The sequence below is a fragment of the Eulemur rufifrons genome, chromosome 6 (genome assembly GCF_041146395.1).
Source record: "Eulemur rufifrons isolate Redbay chromosome 6, OSU_ERuf_1, whole genome shotgun sequence".
NCBI classification, from domain to species: Eukaryota; Metazoa; Chordata; class Mammalia; order Primates; family Lemuridae; genus Eulemur; species Eulemur rufifrons.
Window position 1 is genome coordinate 73,894,032 of NC_090988.1, and position 21,695 is coordinate 73,915,726.

The 21,695-nt window shown below is 37.8% G+C and overlaps 1 protein-coding gene across 4 annotated transcripts in view; it reads left to right on the plus strand.

Annotated features, from left to right (window-relative positions):
- Positions 1 to 21,695, plus strand: part of BBOX1 (gamma-butyrobetaine hydroxylase 1) — a 58,771-nt gene that overhangs the window by 20,030 nt on the left and 17,046 nt on the right. For all 4 annotated transcript variants that reach the window (XM_069469729.1, XM_069469730.1, XM_069469731.1 and 1 more), the window contains one exon: positions 10,698 to 10,896. In XM_069469729.1, the coding sequence (XP_069325830.1) occupies positions 10,698 to 10,896 (199 nt within the window). The remainder of the gene's footprint in view (positions 1 to 10,697; positions 10,897 to 21,695) is intronic.

Consider the following 21,695-nt stretch of genomic DNA (forward strand, 5'->3'; position numbering starts at 1 on the left):
TATGAGTCCTTCTACTTTTTCACTGAAATAAGAAGCAAAGTCATCAGCTGGGTATAAGTACAAGGAGGAAGTGTGGGAGGTTTGAGGATAGAGAACATGAGAAACAGTAAGCGAGGGAAGTATAACATATAGCTAACTAGAGATTAATGGTCATACGATAAGATCAGTCATCCTAGTGTGTTTTCTTCCAGCCACATTCAGCAGCTTCGGTTCAAGTGAAGATTTAACCAGACAGCAGGCACACTGTGCTAAGTTCTTTATAGATATCATCTCATTTAAATTTCACAACAACCCTGTAGGATTTGTTCATCCTGTATTTTCCAGATAAAGAAGCTTAACTTAGAGAATTTCTCACATTCTGAAGGTCAGACAGATGGGAAGTGTCGGAATTCGGATTTGAATCCAGATCTGTCATCTTCAAAGCTCAAGTTACTAACTTTGACACTATGTCCACATCAGGCGGGGCCTTTATCCTCATCTCTACGTGTGCTTAGTAAGTTCTCAATGAACTAGCTTAGGAAATGATGTGCATGAGTCCAGGAGACAAAGACTTGGCTAACAGGCACTTGTTACGTGTTCTGGTAGACTGAAAAGTTAAGATGAATCAACGGAGCTGACACTGCCGAAAAATACTAATTAGATATGGGCTGCATTAATAAAAATGTAACAGCTAGCTCACCGTGCAGGCATAGGCCAGACCACACCTGTAGTATTATGTCTGATTCAAGATGCCAACGCTGTCATGAGGCCTCTGCAAACTCAAACACATCATCCAAAGCAGAGCAGAGAGGGTGTGGAGGGCTTGGCACCCAGAAATCATGAAGATATGTGGGAGAGGGAAAAGGCTATGTATCCTTGGAAAGAAATATTTAGCACAGTAGCTATCGTTATGCACATCTCCAAGACCACCATATTCTGTAATTCTGGAGCACAGAATTAGGGTTGATAGCACAAAAAAAAAAAAAAAAAAGAAAAGAAAAGAAAGAAAAAAAAAAAGGGGAAGGTCACCAAGGTATGTTGTAGCCAAGCATGAGGAAGAAGCTGTGACAACTGGAGCTGTCTGAAGCCAGCTGTTCCATGGGGATGTGTGTGCTGTGTCATTGAAAGAGATCACCTTTTTATGGATGTCATAGAAGATAGTCACAGCTAGGACAGAGGGCAAGACTGAATTATCTGTTTTCCCTGCCAACTCTAAGGAAGCCTGGGATAATAATCTCTCTTCCTGCCATCTTTTAGTGCTTTTTTTCTTCCACCAGACAACTCTTTTTCTCAATGTCTTTACTCAAATTGTGTGGGAATCCCAGCTCTGATACCTTAGCTATGTGATGTTGGACAAATTATCTAAGTTTCTTGTACCCATCTCCTCATCTATAAAATGGCAGCAATAATAGACCGTCTCTTATGGGGTGGTTGTGAGGATCACATGAACGAATCCATATAGAGTGCTTAGAAGTGTGCTTGGAAGCATAGGTGCTCAATAAATGTTAGCTGTCATTATTTTTAAAATTCTTTATCATACATTGCTATTGACTGTTTCTTCATTGTTTTATATGTTGTTTTTGTTTTCTCCAGCTAGTCATTCTTGTTATAGGGCTGAGCATATAGAATATGCCAGGTACCTAATAGTCCAACACAAAAGTGTGTTTCTCTCCTTTCGAGCAGCTTAAACTCGTTTAGAAGCCTCATTTGTACATTCTCAGGGAGACTTTCAAAGTTGGGTAGGGTCATCACCTAGAGAAAAGGTTTTATTTAGTCTTTTAACATACTAAGGTGTGCTCAGACACAATCCATTTTTCGGAAGTCACTTCTAGTCTCTAGTCATTAATAAATGAGAAAAGATTTGTTTGGAATACAGAACATATTATTTTTCTGAAAACCTTCTATGTGCTAACCCTGAACTACACGCCAGGGTGGGGGAAAAGGAAAAGGACAATATTGGTGAGAAAATAAAGATAAATGACACTATCTGTAGCTCACAAGCAACTTAAAGTCTAGTGGAAGAGACAGAGATGAAGTCCTGCTGGCCCCCACCCATGCCTACTTTTCTATTTCATCTGGTACAGCCCCCTCTTGTCTCAGTTCTAGCCTCAGTGGCTTTGAGTTCCTCAGGCAAGTGGGTCCCCCATCTTCCCACTGTCCCTCCGACCCAGACGCTCTTCTCCTCTTTGCATGTCTGCCGTCTCTCATCCCTCAGGATTTAGCTTCAACAGCTCTTCCTCAGCTTGACCGTTTTTAACCACTATGTCGTCAAAATAAATTTCCCATCCCACTCCCAACATCTGTTTATCATTGTTATATATCCCATTAGTAACCCTCAAAGCACTTGCCAACATTTTTATTTTTATGTATTTATCTGTTTGCTTCCCTGTTTATGCACCTTTTTCCCCCAACAAGGGAAGCAATCGTACCTGTTTATTGATTCACGAATGTGATCTCTTTCCCCTAGCAAGGCTTTCAACAAATATGTCTTGAATAAATGAAAGATTTCAACATTGTATGGCGAGCACTGTGACTGAGGTACTGCGGGCACCCAGAGCAGTCAGATGCAGGAGGTTTCCAGAGGAGGGCATTGCAGAGGCTGTCGGTGCCCACCAGAGCCCCTCAGCACTGCCCCATACATGCCAGCAGCTTCTCATTGCAAGACTGCGGCTCTCCCTGTCTTGCTGAAGGAGTGTGCTTGGCCTGCACCGAGGGAAGGCCAAAAAGACCCAGGAGTGGATGCCCAGAGGAGCAGCCCTCAACCAACAAGGGGCAGGGGTGGGGCCGGGAGGGAGGCAGCCTGTGCATCTCAGCTTGTATGCGCCCAGGTGAGACACCTCTGAGGCACACTCGACAACGTCTCTATGAAGTCTGGTGGTGCGGAGCCCCCGTTGCCAAAAGCAATAACCCATTCATTACAACACCTTCCAGAGACCTTCTTCCCTGTCTTACCGCCCCATTTCCTATGAGCGCTTCCAGGGGTACTTTGATACATTTCTTGCATTCAAACCTTATCTCAGGGTCAGCTTCTGGAAGAGCTCAGTGTAAGACAGGACAAGTGACCAGAATCTTGAAAGGCATGTAGATTTCAGTGGACAAGAAGGGGAAAAAAAAAAAAAACACACAAAGAGGACAGGATAGGATCCCCATAGAACAGAAGAATAAAATATTTCCACTCAGCTGCCTTTCTTCTAAGGATCAGATTTTGTTTTTGGTAGGGCCCCTGCAAGGTATTTACAGGAAAAGACAGTGAGAGATCAGCTGATCCCCAACCATTAGATAAGCTATTTCTGGGCCAACAGCTCGGTTCAGTGCAGGTGGACAGAAGGTTCTACATTCTTGAAATAACACATTGCAACCCAGCATGCTGTCTTCATGAATCTTTAACTAAAAAGCTTCTTTGTGTCTTTTCCTTTTTTGAAACACAACTCAAGATCCAGGAATGTGATGCTTAACCCTGAGAAGGAAACCTTGTACAAATGGTTCCTTGAAAGCCTGCATGTAGCCTGTTCATAAATTTTATGGTGTGTGAAGCGCATGTTCAAGGAAGTATTTATTAGTAAGGCCATAAGTTAAATTAGGAAGGGTGGTTCATACCTTAAATATTCCATCATTTTCCATACTGTTTATATATCCAGGCCCAAGTGTGAAATTTAAATTTGTTTTTAATGTATTCCCCTTACCAATGATTTACGCTAGTTGAAAGTATTTTATTTTGGTTCCCTGGATAGTTCTGTTTTGTAGTTGGGGAAAAATGGGAAAATGCTTCTAAATTACTCTTTGAATGTTAAAGTTTCTGGGCAGATATCACAGAATGATTTTCCTGGTGGATTTAATGAAATGTGGTATTATCACAGGGATATTAGCACAGGCGTACCTTGTTTTATTGCACTTCCCCTTACTGCCCTTACAAATTGAAGGTTTGTGGCAACTTTCAAGCAAGTCTATTGGTGACATTTTTCTAACAGCATGTGCTCTGTTCATGTATCTGTGTCACATTTTGGTAATTCTCTCAATATTTCAAATTTTTCCATTATTATTTTATGGTGATCTGTGATCAGTGATTTTTGATATTACTATTGCATTGTTTTGAGGAGCCATGAACCATACACATATATGATGGCAAACTTAATCAATAAATATTTGTGTTCTGACTGCTCAACCGACTGGACATTTCTCCATCTCTCTCTCCCCTCAGGGCTCCCTATTCCTGAGTCCAGTTAATAATTCTGCAATGGCTCCTAAGTGTTCAAGTAAAAGGAATAGCCACACATCTTTCACTTTAAATCAAAAGCTAGAAATGATTAAGCTTAGTGAAGAAAGCATATCAAAAGCCGAAATAGGCCAAAAGCTAGGCCTCTTGCACCAGTTAGCCGAGTTGTGAATGCAAAGGGAAAGTTGTTGAAGGAAATTAAAAGTGCTACTTCAGGAAACACACGAATAATAAGAAAGCAAAACAGCCTTATTACTAATATGGAGTAAGTTTGAGTGGTCTGGACAGAAGATCAAACAAGCCACAATATTTCCTTAAGCCAAAGCCTAATCCAGAGCAAGGCCCTAACCCTCTTTAATTCTGTGAAGGCTGAGAGAGTTGAGGTAACTGCAGAAAAATAGTTTGAAGCTAGTAGAGGTTTAAGAAAAGAAGCCATCTCTATAGTATAAAAGTGCAAGGTGAAGCAGCAAATGCTGATAGAGAAACGGCAGCAAATTATCCAGAGAATCTAACTAAGATTATTGATGAAGGTGTATACATTAAACAACAAATTTTCAGTGCAGGCAAAACAGCCTTATGTTGGAAGAAGATAGCATCTAGAATTTTCATAGCTAAAGAGAAGTCAATGCCTGGCTTCAAAGTTTCAAAAATTAGGTTGACTCTCTTATTAGGGATTAATACAGCTTGTGACTTTAAGTTGAAGCCAATTCTCATTTACCACTCTGATGATACTAGGGCCCTTAAGAATTATGCTAAATCTAGTCTGCCTGTGCTCTATAAATGGAGCAACAAAGCCTTCATGACACCACATGTCTTTATAGCATGGTTTACTGAATATTCTAAGTCCACTGTTGAGACCTACTGCTCAGAAAAAAGATTCCTTTTAAAATATTATTATTCAGTCACAATGCACCTGGCCATCCAAGAGCTTTGATGAAGATGTATAGGGAGATCAATGTTTTTTTTTTAATGCCTACTAACACAACATTCATTCTTCAGCCCACTGATCAAGGAGTAATTTCAAATTTCAAGTCTTACCATTTAAGAAATACTGTACATTTTATAAGGCTATAGTTTTTACAGCTAGTGATTCCTCTGTTGAATCTGTGCAAAGTAAATTGAAAAGGATTCACCATTCTAGATATCATTAAGTACATTCATAATTTGTGGGAGGAGGTCAAAATGTCAACATTAACAGGAGTTTGGAAGATGTTGATTCCAGCCTTCATGGATGACTTTGAGGGGTTCAAGGATTCAGTGGGGAAAGTAATTGCAGATGTGGTGGAAATAGCAAGAGAACTAGAATTAGAAATGGAGCCTGAAGATGGGACCAAATTGCTGCAATTTCAATCAAACTTTAACAGATGAGAAGTTGCTTCTTGTGGATGAGCAAAGAAAGTGGTTTCTTGAGATGGAATCTATTCCTGGTGAAGATGCTGAAGATACCATTGAAATTACAGCAAAGGATTTAGAATATTACATAAACTTAGTTGATAGAGCAGTGGTTGGGTTTGAGAAGATTGACTCTAATTTTGAAAGAAGTTCTACAGTGGGTAAAATGCTATCAAACATCATTGCATTCTACAGAGAAATTTTTCATGAAGGGAAGAGTTAATCAATGTGGTAAACGTCACTGTTGTCTTAAAATTGCCACAGCCACCCCAACCTTCAGCAACCGCTACCCTAATCAGTCAGCAGCCATCAACATCAAGGCAAGACCCTCTACCAGCAAAAAGATTACTACTTGCTGAAGGCTCAGATGATCATTAGCATTTTTTAGCAATAAAGCATTTTTAAAATTAAGGCGGGTTTTTTTTTTTAGACATAATGCTATTGCACATTTAATAGACTATAGTGTAAACATAACTTTTATATGCACTGGGAAACCCAAAAATTAGTGAGACTCACTTTATTGCAATATTCACTTTATTTTGGTGGTCTGGAACCAAACCCACAATATCTCCAAGGTGAGCCTGTATCCCTGAAAATCAGAGTATTTTACAGAGTATTATGATGCATCTGGAAACTGGTTAGTCACGGTGCTATCTCTGAAAGTCATGCTTAGCATAACCCAGTGTAGTAGTGGCTTATATTGGGACACAGGTTCTGATGGGGTGTGGCCCTTAGTTTCTGATTTCACCAAAGCTCCTCCCCAAAATAGGCTCTCTAAAATGAGAGCTCTGGTTGAAAATTACAAACTTTGCAGAACTTAAAAACCATTGTAACCACACTCTGGTAGTAAAAGCCTGTAAATTTGAAATCAGGTATACTACAAACTATGCTGCCTATTGTATTGACAGCCCTGCATTATCCTACAATATTGCTAATTGTACACATCTAAAGGGTAACATATTTATTAAAACAATCTAAACCTGCTTGTATTTTTAAAACAAAGAATATTTTGTCTGAGTGTGTGTATTGTTCTACAGTGGGGAAAATGACTCATATAAAAACAAAAATTCATTAAAATGTGATATAAAAATATACAGTGTATGTCCTAAACAGATCCTCCTTGAATCCACAAAGTAGTCAAAATATAAACTCCAAGTTTAAATAAATTATATCTTGTGAAAATGAGTTTTCAATCTTTATTATATTTCCCTGCCACCCAGTCACTAAAACTCTCTGGAAAGTGATAATGGCCTTAAGTAAAACCAAAGGGGCACAGATCACTGAAACATGCTGGCATAAAAAGAGAAGCTAGCAATTTTTAAGTATGCAAAGCCACAGTTCATTTCACAAAAGGTGAATAACAATATTATTGCAGTGTTGTGCAATTAAAACTGCTCATAATGTTTTTTCTGCGTTTAAAATTCTGACCAGGAGCCAAGGTTTATCTTTAAACACCCATGCTTGAACAAGTTGAGACAAAATGTTCCTAATTGTAACTTGCTCTGCTCTCTTTCTTATCTAATAGATTTCCTTCCAAAGAGACAGAATAAGCTATGGACATTCAGACATGGGACATAAAAGTACCTATGAGGGTAGTAGGTACTTTTAAGGCATCAACTGTTTATTTTATATGTGGTTGTTAAAATTATTGATTTTGGCATCAGTCACCTGGATTTGACTAACTAGCTCTGCAAATCATTAGCTGCATGACTTGGACCTCTGTTCCCTTCCCTATAACATGGCGATACTGAAATTATCTATCCCATATATTTGCAGTGGAGATTAAAAGAAATAATGCATGGAAAGTGTCTAACACTGTGCCCTTACTCCTAGAAAGTATGCAGCAAATATTAGCTATTATTATTGTTTCTATGGGTCTACTATGCATCAGGCACTATGCTAGGCTTCTTGGCGTAATATCATTGAATGGTCACAAAAGACCTACAAGGTAAATATAATTGTCTGTATTTTATAAATTAAGAGACTGAGGCACAGAGAAAAAGCCAAGAAACTAGTTGGTAAGAGGACAGACAGTGATTCAAACCCAGGCCTCTCTGTCTCTGTGTTCTTTTCTCCCTGCATGTCCTTCCTGTCTAATATAGAATCAGTCACATGTGGCTATTTAAATTAACTAAAATCAAATAAAGCAAAAAATTTAGTCCCTCAGATCCACCAGCCAGGTCTCAAGTCTCAATAGCCATATGTTGCTAATAGCTATGGTATTGGACAGTGCAGTTATAGAATATTTCCAGCATTGTGGGAAGTTCTATTGAGCAGTACTGTAATTTATACAAATCTCTAGGCTGGTTTACTTTCAATAGGAAATAATAAATTTTTCTAATTATAATAAATATTCTTTAATAAATTACTTAAACCTCTCTGATAAAGACAACACATTTACTATAGGGAGTCATGAAGAAAATAGCTATTTCTATCCAATAGTCTACATAGGAATGGAAAACCTGTCTTTGGGCAGATCATCACTGTGCCAGAAAACTAGAAGAATCTTCAGTTGAAGTTCAGGCAACCTTTTTGTTCAATGATCAGATCTAATGGTGGGGGGAAATCCTAAAGCCAATATGGAAATGCCAGATGAATGTCTAACAATCCATCCACCTCTAATACTCTATGAGTCCATGATTTCCACTTGAGGTTCAATACGCTTAAAGCTGTTTTCAACATTTCTTTTAATAGTTTGCTTAGGTATAAATTTGGAAAGAGGAGATGGTGATTTGTTATTGATGCCCTTAAACTGATTGAGTGAAATTTTTCTCCTAACTAAAAACCAAATGATCTTTCTGGTTAGGCAGCCAATGTGCATTATTTATATTTATCATCCTCTTTCTGCAGAGCTTTTTGATTGGTATCAGATATTACAACCCAGGGACTTTAGATGCAATGAGAAAAATGGGCGTGGCAAAGCAAACAGCCACATAATCCAATATTCAAAACAAAAGTATATCAATTGCCTCTTTGAGAAAAGGCTCTTTCATATAAAACCAACCCTCTTTGATTCAAGGAGAAATAGTTGAGGCATGAGGAACAGACCTGGAGAATTTCATGCATGTTAAAGAGTAGCTAGGCATCACAGAAAGAACATTAGATAAGGGATCAGAAGATCTGATACCTTCTTGGTATCCTGAACATACCTCAACTACAGCGTTTATCATACTGTGTTTTAGTTGTCAGCTTCCATGTTCAATCCACCCATAGACTGTGAGCTCATTAAAACCTACCGCCTATCACAGTGCCTTGCGACATGGTAAAACGTCAGGCTTATTGAAAAGATAAACCAACAAATGATTATTGGGTAGCTAATATAATCAAGGAATACCAAGAAACTATATAAAGCCACTCTTCACCCTTCTCTCCCCCCAGATTTATAATCATCATCCTGAAGCCTTCATGTCTCATTGTCTGTTATTGCTTTAACCAACTTGCTCTGGTCTAATACAACATAGCCCATGTGCTGACCTGTTTCTCTTTGCCAAGGTGATTTGGCTGATATTAAATTCTAAAGTTTTCTCAAATGTCAGAGCACTTGAAAAGCAGTGCTAAACATTAAAAAATTAAAATCAAGGGAAAAAAAGGAATGGGAAAGGCTGGAGTTCTTTCAGTTCTGGTTAGTCTGAAGGGGAAAAGTGCCAAAATGTGAAATTAGGAACAAGTGGCTGGATACCAGCTCCAATTTCTGAAAAGATACAGTAACTGACTTGGGCCTGTGGAATGTGTTCAATACTAAAGAATATTAGCATAGCCTAAAAAAATTAATATAGCCACCAGGGAGGCCTAATTTACTGTTTGCAATTAAGGCCCGGAAATTCTGGCTCATTATGCAAGCTATTATGCTTAATAACCCAGAAACTTTGGCAATATATGCATTTATAAGCTGATTAACTTTTCCTACATAAACACACCTACTCACCTCTGCAAATGTCCTTGTGCAACTAGCTGGTGAAATAGCATAAAGTGGCTCCCTGCATCTGCATGTATCTTTTTACTACAAACGCCACTATTCGACTCCTAAAAAAAAGTCCTATTTCTGCAGAAACAGGTATGCTGACATCAAAGAGGGAATAATTCTCAGTCCACAACTACTGCAAGAAGCATTAACCCAGTCTTCATTCTTAAACTGGGGGCTTTGGTTTTGTTTTCCACAACATGACATATCCCCCAGTTAGAAAAGTAAAGCATTGCTCAGGATGATGCTGAGATCACAAGTTCCCATTCTGTCACTCGTTAGGAAGGTTTGCCTTCCCAAGACAATTTCCTTCCCAAGAAAGAGGGAACTCAAATGGATTAGCTAGAGTTAGGTCTTACCTGAATGCAGTTGATAATATCTGCATTGTTTTCCTTGATAAATTTCCATTTCCTCTATGTTTCACTTCCTTGGGGAGAGTCCAGTTTGCCAAAACAATTATTTTTTTACATTTGTTTTTCTTTCTGTTTTCTCAAGTAAACATTTTTATGAGTATTTCATTATCAGGAATGAGAGAGCTAAGGGAAGGCATTTGACCTGATCTTGTGTGACACGGCCACTGAAGGGTCTGTGCATCCCAGGAACACACCCTCATCTTTTCTTGTTGACCCCAAAGAATGACTTGAGCCCAGAGGTAGTTTCTTATCAGGTGAAATGAAAGGAAGAAAGAACTGTACCTACCATGGCAAAGCACCCCCAACCCCAAGAATGGGCATAATGTTCTAGTCCACCATTCTGATTTTATCACCTATTTGGAGTTGAGCAATAAAACTTGGCCGTTAACACACACACTATCTCAAGGTTATTTCTAAGCAGTGTCCAGGCATAGAAGCCCTGAGATATACAGATCAAGAGCTATCCATAAGCTAAACAACAGTCGCTCAACAAATGGGACATACTGAATACCTGCTTTGAGGCAGACACACTTGTAGGCAGGGGACATATAATAGATTGGCATGGCGCCAAGAAGAAAGGCCTAGTTGGTGATGTGGGCATCTCTAAGATCACTAACATTTAGTAAACTCTGTGATAAATCAAAGATAGACCCTAATGAATTAGTCCCTCCTTCGAGGTTATCATTGTATGTGAAAACAATGTAATCCCATCTTGTTTCTTCATTTTCTTAATTCATAGAATGTCAGTACTGGGGCTCAGAGCTCCAGCTACCTACTCTGGATTTTGAAGATGTTTTAAGAAATGACGAACATGCATACAAGTGGCTCTCTACCCTCAAGAAAGTAGGTATAGTACGACTCACAGGAGCATCTGACAAACGAGGAGAAGTTTCAAAACTTGGAAAAAGGATTGGTTTCCTCTATCTTACATTTTATGGGTGAGTCACCAAACTGTTTGTATTCTACCATCACAAAGAAAGTTTGATACATTGGATTGAAGATACAGAAACTTCTATAATTTCCTTTTTTTAATTTTTTAATTATAATGGGTACATAATAGTTGCATTTATTTATAGGGTACATGTGATGTTTTGATACAGGCATAGAATGTGAATTAATCAAATCACAGTAATTGGGGTATCCATCACCTCAGGCATTTATCATTTCTTTACATTAGGTTTCTTGAACAGGAAGTCAGATGGAAAGAGGAGTCTAAAAGTAGTATTTCTCTGAGAATGACTGAAATTTTTAAGGGGCCTAAAAGATCAAAAACATGAGGCACGAAAGACATTAGACTAGTTATAGGTGTTATATTATTAGTCTGTTTAGGCTGCCCTAACAAAATACCACAGGCTGAATGATTTAAACAATAGAAATTTATTTTTTCATAGTTCTAAAAGCTGGTAGTTCAAGATCAAGGTGCTGGCAGGATTGGTTTCTGGTGAGTCCTACTTTTTCTGGTTTGCAGATGACTGACTGCCTTCTCACTGTGTCCTCACATGGTCTTTCCTCTGTGCATAGCACACCCCTGCTGTCTCTTCCTCTTCTTATATGGACACCAGTCCTATCAGGTTAGGGCCTCACTCTTATAACCTCATTTATCCTTAATTACTTCCGTAAAGGCCCTATCTCCAAATACATTGGGCATTAGCACTTCAACTTATGAATTTTGAGGGACAAAAGTTCAGTCTATAACTGGTGGGATGGAAGACTATATTTCTCCAAGACTTTATAAAATACTCAACTTTATAAATGTTGAAGTTGATTAAACTTTTACCTCCCAGGACTTGACATAAAATAAAGCTGGGCCCTGGGGAATTGAAATCAGCCACCAGACATGTTAAAAAGATATGAATAAAACAAACATTCAGAAAATTAAGCCTACATGCTTTAATAAGTAACAGGAGATATAATTAATTTTAATCTTGGAACAAGAAGCTGTGTGCATAAGAATTTCCAGGGAGGTAACATTAATTATGGATGGTGAAACACTAACAAGAGTAAACATTTATCTAGAAGTAGGGGTATAACTCCATTTCTAGTCTTTAGGATGAGCCCCTCATGTGAGATTCATACAATTATTCTTAAGCTCATAAAGTAGAGGGCATTGAAAGTGAAAGGGACTTTCAAAATTGAAAGGTTGCAACCAGTAGCACACAGGCTGTATTCAGATGTTTGGTTTGGCCCACATGATGTTGAAAGAAAATGGAATTAGTTGTCAACACTTAAAAACTGGGAGATTTTACATTAAATGTGGACCCGACTTTTCTTGAAAAATCAAATCTAGCAACAACCGAGCCTAACTGCCGACATGCCAACAATTTGCTGGATGTAAGCAGAGGCTGCCCTTGAGGAAACAAAGACTCACTTTCCAGTTTGCCAAAGTCCTCCCCCCTTCTCCAGCCCTGCAAGGGCCTTTGAGCTTGCCACCCTTGATCTAAAAGAAGACCTTGTTTATAGATGAACAGAGGGTCAAAAATACTCAATCACTTGCCCAATGATTAATTTGTAACCTAAGTGCCCACGGTTAGTGATTAAAAAAAAAAAAAAAAAAACAGAGTCTGAATCCGGGTCTGTTCTATCCATGGACTTTCTACTCTGCCATGCTGTAAGTAATATGAACAAAGCACATGGAAAGGATGCCTTCAGCCACCGGAGTTAAACAGAACACTTCACAGTAATTCCCTTGTAAGCTGTTTTACTTGGTTTTTATTTGCTGACAACAAACTTGTATCTATTCCAAAGGACTTCACAGTTTCATAACACTGGTCAAATTTGGGGCCCTTTGTTGGAGTTCCCTAATCCTCCCCCACCACCATCACACGGAGGGCTGGAATCTTAGTCTTGATTTATGATTTGTGTTTTGTTTTGTTTTTACAGGTTTCATAACAGGGCTTAATAATTTGGGCACTGATATAATACTGTGAAATTTATTGGAATAAATACTGAAGGTCTGTTGCCAAAATAAATCAGACCTTCTTCTACTATTCCATGTCCTTTATGGACCTTCCCATCTAACCAGATAAGTTGAACCTACCGCATCTCTCTTTCCTTAGATGACCACATTTCATCTCTGAGTCTCTCAAACTACACACAAGCCAAGAAACGCCTTTCTTGCCACCTTACGCCTTACTTCCACTGCTGATTACCAAGCCGTCGCCATTCTGTTTTTGGCAATTTTTAATCCTCAAGCATTAACAGAAGAGTTTTATTGCTATTGCCATTGTTCTTTTATTTGCTTGTTTCTTTTCTAGTTTTTTTATTAAGAGAATAAGAAAAGTGAATATTTTCTCTAAAGTTATCCTCCTTTTCTGTTCCTCTCCACAATAATGTGTGAAAGTAATATTGAACTCTGGGTAACATGAGATTTAAAAGAAAGAGGGATACTTAAAACAGTGGTTCTCAACAATAGCCAATTTAAAAAATACTGACATCTGTGTCCCATCTCCAGAGTTTTTTTTTCTTTTTTTCCTTTCTTTTCTTTTTTTTTTCTTTTGAGTGGGAATGGTTATTTGGCCTGAGTCTCAGGACTTTTCAAAACTCCATCAGTGAAATTCTCATGTGCAGCCAAGGTTGAGAACCTCTGACGGAGAGGGAGAACTTCACAAGAAGGCAGGGTTCAGTTGAACTAGAACTTGGGTGCTTGACATCCTCTGAATGCTCACAATGATGTGCACTAAATGACATTCACCACGTTCTTTTTTCTACTTTGGTTGTGCCTGGATGTGACCTATCTTCATAACAAAACCAGTAGCTGCCTTAAACAAGGTCTCTCTCTTTCACACCTTTGTTTCTGCACTGAAAAAGTATCTCACTCTTGTTTGAAAAAAACAAGTTGGTGAATGAGTGAAAGGAATAAATAAATGAAGGCAATAAATAATGAAAAAGAAGGACTAAAATAATAGGAGAGACAGGGAGAGGAAAGTGTACCAGGTTAAAAGTAAGCTTTGCTTTCCACACAGATTTTTCAAGGAACTTTGTGACTGTTCTTTCTTAGATGCCAAAAACAATAATAGCTTGTTTCTGGTACCACTTTAAACATGCCTCTTTTAGGAAACTCATACCCACCTAGCACTTTTCCATTCAAGCAGGGTTATTAGTTTGAAGAAATTTAAATGCATGGATCTAAAACAAGAATCAGAGTAGCTATTTTTGGTTCTTGGCTGTCATCTCAATTGTTAAGTGGTTGGTTGGATGAACAAAAAACACTGGATTCCAGCATTTCATGTAGTCTTCATACTAAGGCAAAGAATAAATGTTTAATGAATAAATGTGTGCATAGGTGTTTTTAAAGGACTATAAGCTAGCAGATGAATGCAGTAAGTATTATAGTATTTCATAATTATAAACTTACACTCAACTAAATCAAAATGATAATAGCTTTCAGGACAAAAGTATACATCATTTTTCACATCTGTATTTTTCAGATGCTTATTATTTTGTCAGTACATCATCTAGACAATATATTTTTATGCAACCATGTGAAATGCTCAGTAACCTTACTGCCTTGATAATGATGAAAGTTTTCCTGGGAGAAAAGAATGAGAACTGGTAAAGAAACTCCCATTGTCAATTTTGATAAATATATGTGGATATGGAGCAGTATGTAAAAGGGTATCCTTTTTAGGAGGAGTTAAACCTTTGATTTGGGGCAATGTAGTTTTAACAGAGTGGAGCCAAAAAGCCTTATCCCACATCCTTACCCCCAAGACCCCCAAAAATAAATAAAAATAACTTTCTGGAGTCCTTTTGGGACAAGTGATATTATTCTTAAAGAAATTATTTAAAGTTTATGACATGATTTAACTCAATGGGAAATAGCCACTGTAAACTGTACCTATGTACTGCCATCTTCAACAATTACAAGTTAGAATGTTTTCAAGAATGTATCCTACGAAGTAAATCCCAAAGAAAGTACAATTGCTGTCAGTCAAACAGAGTGTCTTTCGTGAATACTAGCATGCACAAGGCACTGTGCTAGGCATTTTGTTTTGAACTAGATTTGGGTTTCTGCTTCATGGAAAATTATCTTGTGTGATTGCAGTGTATGGGTAAATGTAAATACTTGAATTGGCTTTATCTAAATAATCTGGAGCAATAAAAATTCCATAAAGCTAAGGAACAAAGTGAAAAGTAACCCCAGACATTTGGCATAACAAATGAGGGAACATGACAGTCAGTATCTGCCAACAGCAGTTCCAAGGTGGTAGATAACTGGAAGGTGCTGCTCTCCCAGCAGGTTGCTAAGTGTGGTCAAACTGGGGCAATATCCAGCTAACAATATGGCCTTAGGCAAAATGAAGCCAGACTTCTCAAAATTTACACAAGCTACTGTTGTGTAAGTCGGTGTGGCATAAATAACATAAATTTAATTAAGACTATGCAGTGCCATGTGGCCATTCCTCCCTATGCCCAAGCTAATCCAACTCCAATTGTCATATGCCATTCTTCCCCATTCCTGGCCACCCCCACACCGCCTCCAGCCACTGTCCCTTTCTCAGTAGTTTGCTTCGCTCCCTACTTAACCAATTCTTGGCTGCGTGTATCACTCTTGTTTTCCTATCTCCCAGACTTTTATTCTGCCTACAGACAACCTGTGCAGAGTCTTCCTCTGGGGCTGCTTTTCAGCCTTTCTTGTCCATCTCACTTGACTTGCTAACCTTTGTCCTCCTCCCTTCCAGTCACCTCCCCTGCTACATCCTCCCTTGACCTGGCAGCCTCTGCAGCTTCAGGGAAGAAATTCCCTCTTCCAGCCTCTGCTTTGTGAGATCAGCATCAGCACCTCATCCTCAAGCCCGGGCATTACAATAAAACAAAATGATTATTTTACTCCTTACCCAAATAAGCTAATTTTGCATTCTGGATGACCCATCAGGAAAGAGAAGTGGGAATTCTTCTCTCTCCCATAAATTCATAACATAAAGTAAGGCATTTCTACGTTTTGTTGAAGATTCTACTTTTAGTGGTGATGCATGCAATATAGAAGAAAATGAGCTAAACCAGTGTAAGATGTCACTACTGTGTGTTTGCTTGGCTGCAGTAATACACGGTCTTTTGAGACACTGATTTTGATAAAACAGCATTGAGAAGTTCAGATGATCTTCTCTAAAAAGACAAAAATCATACCCTGAAAATTCCTTTTCTAACTAGTTGGGCAACTAAATAAACTGGCTAGGTCAGAGTATTATTATTTACATAAGCTCATTTGTGTGCATGTGTGTGTGTGTGTGTGTGTGTGTATGTGTATGTGTGACACAGAGAAACAGAAAGAAGGGAAGAAAGATTTGGAAGGAGTGGGTTCGGTGTCATTTTTATAAAAAAGTGCTTATCACCTGCATTGTGTATTAACTAGTTGTCCTGCTTGTAGCTCTACTCATCAGGATAAACTTTGAAACTAAGACAGGCATGTACCATTGCCATTGCCACTGTCATACTGAGCTCCTTGCAGGCAGAAATGGTGAACTAATCAAGATTGTATCTGTGTCTAACACACAGTTACCTCTCAGGAAATTTTAATGAACGGTGATGTGTGCTAAGATATTGAAAACTTCCATCTGGTCAAGACATCAACATTTATAAGTCCTTAATCCAAAAATTAACCTTATGGGCAACTCAGAGTGAATCTTCTTCCTCAGTAAGTCAAGCAGAAAAAAATATAACTTTCAAGCTTAGCTAGCAAGATTGCCTTCTTTCCAGAATTGAGCCCAGAAGTTCAGATGTGCTTTTTTTCTAAGAATGTTTTATTGGTTGGCACAAGCAAGTTGCATTAATACATGTAGCGAGGGTTAGACTGATAAGAATAATGGAGTGAAATTGAAAAATAATGCTGAAATACTAACTTTAAGGAATAAAATAAAGAAGGCAAAAGAAAATGAGGAAAGGAGGTAAAAGAAAAGAAACATATAAATCTTGGTGGTAGTCAGATTTTATCTTGTGGAGCATTGCATAGAAGCCATACAATTGCTGAATGAAACTTATAAGGCCATGGGTTGTAGCAGAAAATATAAATAAACACATTGGGATATTTACCTCCAAAAAGTTTGGGAAAGAATTGAGGACCCAATGCCACAGAGCACCTATATTTCATTACTGCCCAGGGAGCTGCCCAGAGGACCAACAGGGAAACAGAGTCTAATCATGGCTTCACTGTGGGCTATTTGTAAGTGAGAAGTTGACCTGAGCTTTTCTTGTAATTTCCAAGATCTCTTGATTCTCCTCTGCTGAAGACTTGTCTCACTCTTCCTGCAGGAGTGTTTCAATACCTGTGTTGCCTTTTGAGGCCCTTGGATGAAAGTTTGCTAGAAAAATATAAAACGCTACTACTACTAACCCAGTTTTATATTGTATGAATGCCTTGCATTCAGGCTTCATCAGATGAATAAAATAAAGTCAAACAGAAAATGTTTCTAGCAAGCTGTTTGTCAAATCCACCAGCCAGACAAGTTAAGAATTAACAATATTGAAATGGCCTCTGGGAAGTACAGCTATAGAGCTTTCCAGCATCGACTGGATTTCTGCTAGCACTTCTGAAACATGTCTCGAAAGCCAGCCTGGCAGCATTTCACACATTAGGTTGTATTGGAGATTGGGAATGTACGAGTGAAAAATGTTATTATTTCTTGGCATTTAGCCCCTAAGAAATTCCTCTTACCATTAGCACTGCCTCCAAATCGGACTTTGAAATAGCTACTTGTTTGATACACGTTACCAGAAAAACATGTGCAAAGTGTGGGGAATGAAGAGAGAAAAAAAAGTTTATCCATTTTGTTGACGTTTCTAACCAAAATATGGCTTCAGAAAACCACACAGCCCTTCTTGAATAAAAATGGCTTCTGAGTTATGAAAAACCAAGCTAGAAGCAATTCAAACATGGGAAGAAAACAAAGAAAACTTGTCTGAGTTCTGAATTTAGTCGTAATCCTGTCCTCCTTTGCAAAAAAAAAAAAAAAAATGACTTGTTTTAGATATAGTACTATTATGTCTGGGTAGGGGGGAAAAACCACTTTAAAATGTGTATTCTAGTAAGTGTTAGAGTTTCTTAAGCAGGGTAACAAGCTAAGTTCCTTCAGTCATTGTGAACTTCAGCTTATGTTATCAGCCAAGAGCCAGTCCCTGGGGTTCCCTTTGTAATATTAAGTTTCATAGTAATTAATGTTGCTGCCAACAAAACCACTTGGGTATGAAGTCATCTCATGAATGAAAGGAAAAATAATTTCTGTGTCTTATGCTCTTCTAGAAATCACTTGAGGAAATTTAGCAGATAAGCTGGTAAGGCAACTGCTTCTCAACACGTCCTCTGCCCCCATCGCCTCCTTGGTGACGTTCTGTGCAGCCAGGACCGGCAGCTGTTAGTGGGACGGAAGGAAAAATTTTCTATTAAGAACCTCTTACGTATTAAGGATGGAGCTCAGTGCTTTACAGTCATTCTTTTGAATCTTCACAATTCTTTAAGAATCATTATCCCCAGGGAAACTGAGGCAGAAGAATCAGGCTGCAAACCTAGGTTTATTTGACTCAACAGCCTGTAGTCTTTCCTTCACACAATGCTACCCATGGAGGGAGGTTGTTTTCTACTACATTTCCCCCATAATTTCTAACGCCATATTGTAAACTGTCAAATGCGGCTTTTATTCATATGTATAGCTCAGATACAAGGAAATAGGATTGCATGGACATTTCCTAAACTAAGTCACAAGGACTGCGCCAGAGTATTCATTCCCTTCCCCTCTTTTAAGTTCAAATTATAGCCAACTTTTTATGAAAAGAGAAAATGTCAGTTGACACAATCAGATAACTTATCACAAGAGAGAATTTAATCTTTCATGTTAAAAATCAAGACTAGTATCCAATTCTTGTTCTGATGAAATAAATTAAGCACAATTTGACCCCCACACACCAAAAAAAACCCGTTATAAATATGCTTATTATGGAGTTCTCATAAATTATTTCATTTTTTGCAATGCTCTACATTATTAGTTTTTCCTAATGAAGGCCTTTTGGACTTCCTTTGGAGCAAATTGCTATGACTGTTTTCTTTATGTTTTTAGAGGTGGTTGTTATCTTTCTATCACTACCTGACTTCATTTTTATTAAGAGGATTATTATTGACATTTAAAAATAAATTTAAAAATAAAAACTTCTTTTGCAATTTACCTCTTTTCTTTTATTTTTTTTTCCAGCTTTTTTGAGATATGATTGACAAAAATTATATATTTAGGGTACACAACAGGATGGCTTTATAAATGCATATACTGTGAAATGATTGCCACAATCAAGCTAATTAACATGTCTGTCCCCTCACAGAGTTATTTTTTTATTTTGTGGCAAGAACATTTGACATCTACTCTGTTAGCAAATTCCAAGTGTACAATACATTAACTATAGACACCAGGCTGTGCATTAGCTCTCCAGTACTTATTCATATCATAACCTAAGGTTTGTATTCTTTAACCGATATCTTCTCTTTTCTCATAACCCCAGCCCCTGGTAACCACCATTCTACTCTGTTACTATGAGTTCTCATGGTACAATATAATATAAAATATTGCATATAACAAATGTCTAGCTTAATGAATTATTACAAGGTAAATACCCTTAAACACCACCCAGGTCAAGAAACGCAACAACATTGCCGTATACCCAAAACCCATCCACATAACCCAACTAATCACAAACCTCTCTTTTCTCCCCAAATATAATGGTTCTCCTGAATTTTATGGCATTCCTTCTTTCCTGGTTTAGAGTATGATCACCCACGTGTACAGCCCTTAGCCCTGCAGTTTGGTTTTTGTACTTTTTAGCTTTTCAATATTTATTTTTTTTTCCTCCCCTACAATTAGCTCGAGTAAACATAAATGTACTGCTCAGCACCAATCCTACATCAGCCATCAATGTATCTCTATTTATTTTGGTTGTCTGAAGCTCATTCTCTTGTAAATTTCTAAAGAAGAACTCATAGGAACAATATTCTCTGAATTTTTGCCTGCTGACAGCAGTTTAAGGCCTTTATATTTGAAAATCCGCTTGGCTAAATATAAATTCTGGGCTCAAAGCATTTTTAATATTTGACTGTGGTTTTATTGGTAATATAATTTTCCTTTCCTTATAAGCAATTTGATATTTTTACCTGGATGCCTCAAAAAAATTTTTTTTCTTTGAAGTCCAGTCATTTTACAGACCATGTCTTGGTGTTAATCATTCTGGGGCAACTTTTTCAGGGAGGATATGATTTGGTCTTTCAATGTGCAGTTTCAAATCATTTTTTCATAATTTCAAGAAATTTTTCTTGAATTGTAATTTCTAGTATTTGTCCTGTTCCTTTGCTTTGGTTTTCTTCTTTTGAGGACTTCTATTACGCATATATAAAGCCTTCTTCTTCTATCTTCTTGTTATTTTCTCTCAAACTCTTTTTATCTCTTTCTTTTTTTGGTATTTAAATTTTCTCCCTTTTAACTCCTAGTCACCTAAAGGCATTATCTGTTATGCATATTTGATTTTACTCTCCTCCTAGTTTAGTCTTTATTTAATAATGTTTTTTCTTTCCTAAATATATTATTCCATTTTTTAGTTTCTAATTCTGATGTAGGTTATTCTTTCATATATCATGCATTTTTGTTAAAAGACTTCTGGATTCATTAGAAGTGTTACAAAAATAAAAGTTAGAAAAATATAATTTTTTTTTTTTTTTTTTTTTTTTTTTTTTGGTTGAGACAGAGTCTCACTTTGTTGCCCAGGCTAGAGTGAGTGCCGTGGCGTCAGCTTAGCTCACAGCAACCTCAGACTCCTCGGCTTAAGCGATCCTACTGCCTCAGCCTCCCGAGTAGCTGGGACTACAGGCATGCGCCACTATGCCCGGCTAATTTTTTCTATATAGATTTTTAGTTGTCCATATAATGTCGTTCTATTTTTAGTAGAGACGGGGTCTCGCTCAGGCTGGTCTCGAACTCCCGACCTTGAGCAATCCACCCGCCTCGGCCTCCCAGAGTGCTAGGATTACAGGCGTGAGCCACCGCGCCCGGCCAGAAAAATATAATTTTTTCATCTTTTGGGGGTGTGTTCTTCTGGCCTGTATTGTCTGTAAATATGCTATTTTGCTACTTATTCTTCTTTTTCTAAAGTAAAAGTTAATGGTCAATCAGGAAAATAACACAATTTACTATTCTAGAATCTATGTCCTTACTCAACAAACATTTTTGGCAGTGTGTTAAATATCATGAGATAAAGAATGTGTTTGAACTTAGTTCCCTAAAGTAATAAGACTTTTTTAAGACTTTACAGGACTTTACAGACTTTAAGGGAAGCAGAAATTTGAAGAGAAGCTAAGAGTAGCCATAGAGCAAACCCTCCCACTCCAGCCTATATTGGACTTCTCTGACTTCCTCACATAGGAGAGGTTATCTTTCTCCACTGGGTCTTCCCACATGTTATTTTTCCTCCCTGCAATGACCTTTATCCTTTTCTTTGCCTTGGAAAATCTATTTAGTCTTCAGGTCTCCATATAATCTCGCTTTCTCACTCTAACATCTTGTACATAATTTTGCATTTAAAGCTTATTATTTTCCATTCTTGTGATATTCAGCTTAGAAAAATGGTCTCCAGTTCCATACAGGTTGTTACAAAGAGTATTATAATAGTTCACATTTTTTATGGCTGAGTACTATTCCATAGTATACAGATACCACATTTTATTAATCCACTCATGTATTGATGGGCATTTGGGTTGTTTCCACATCTTTGC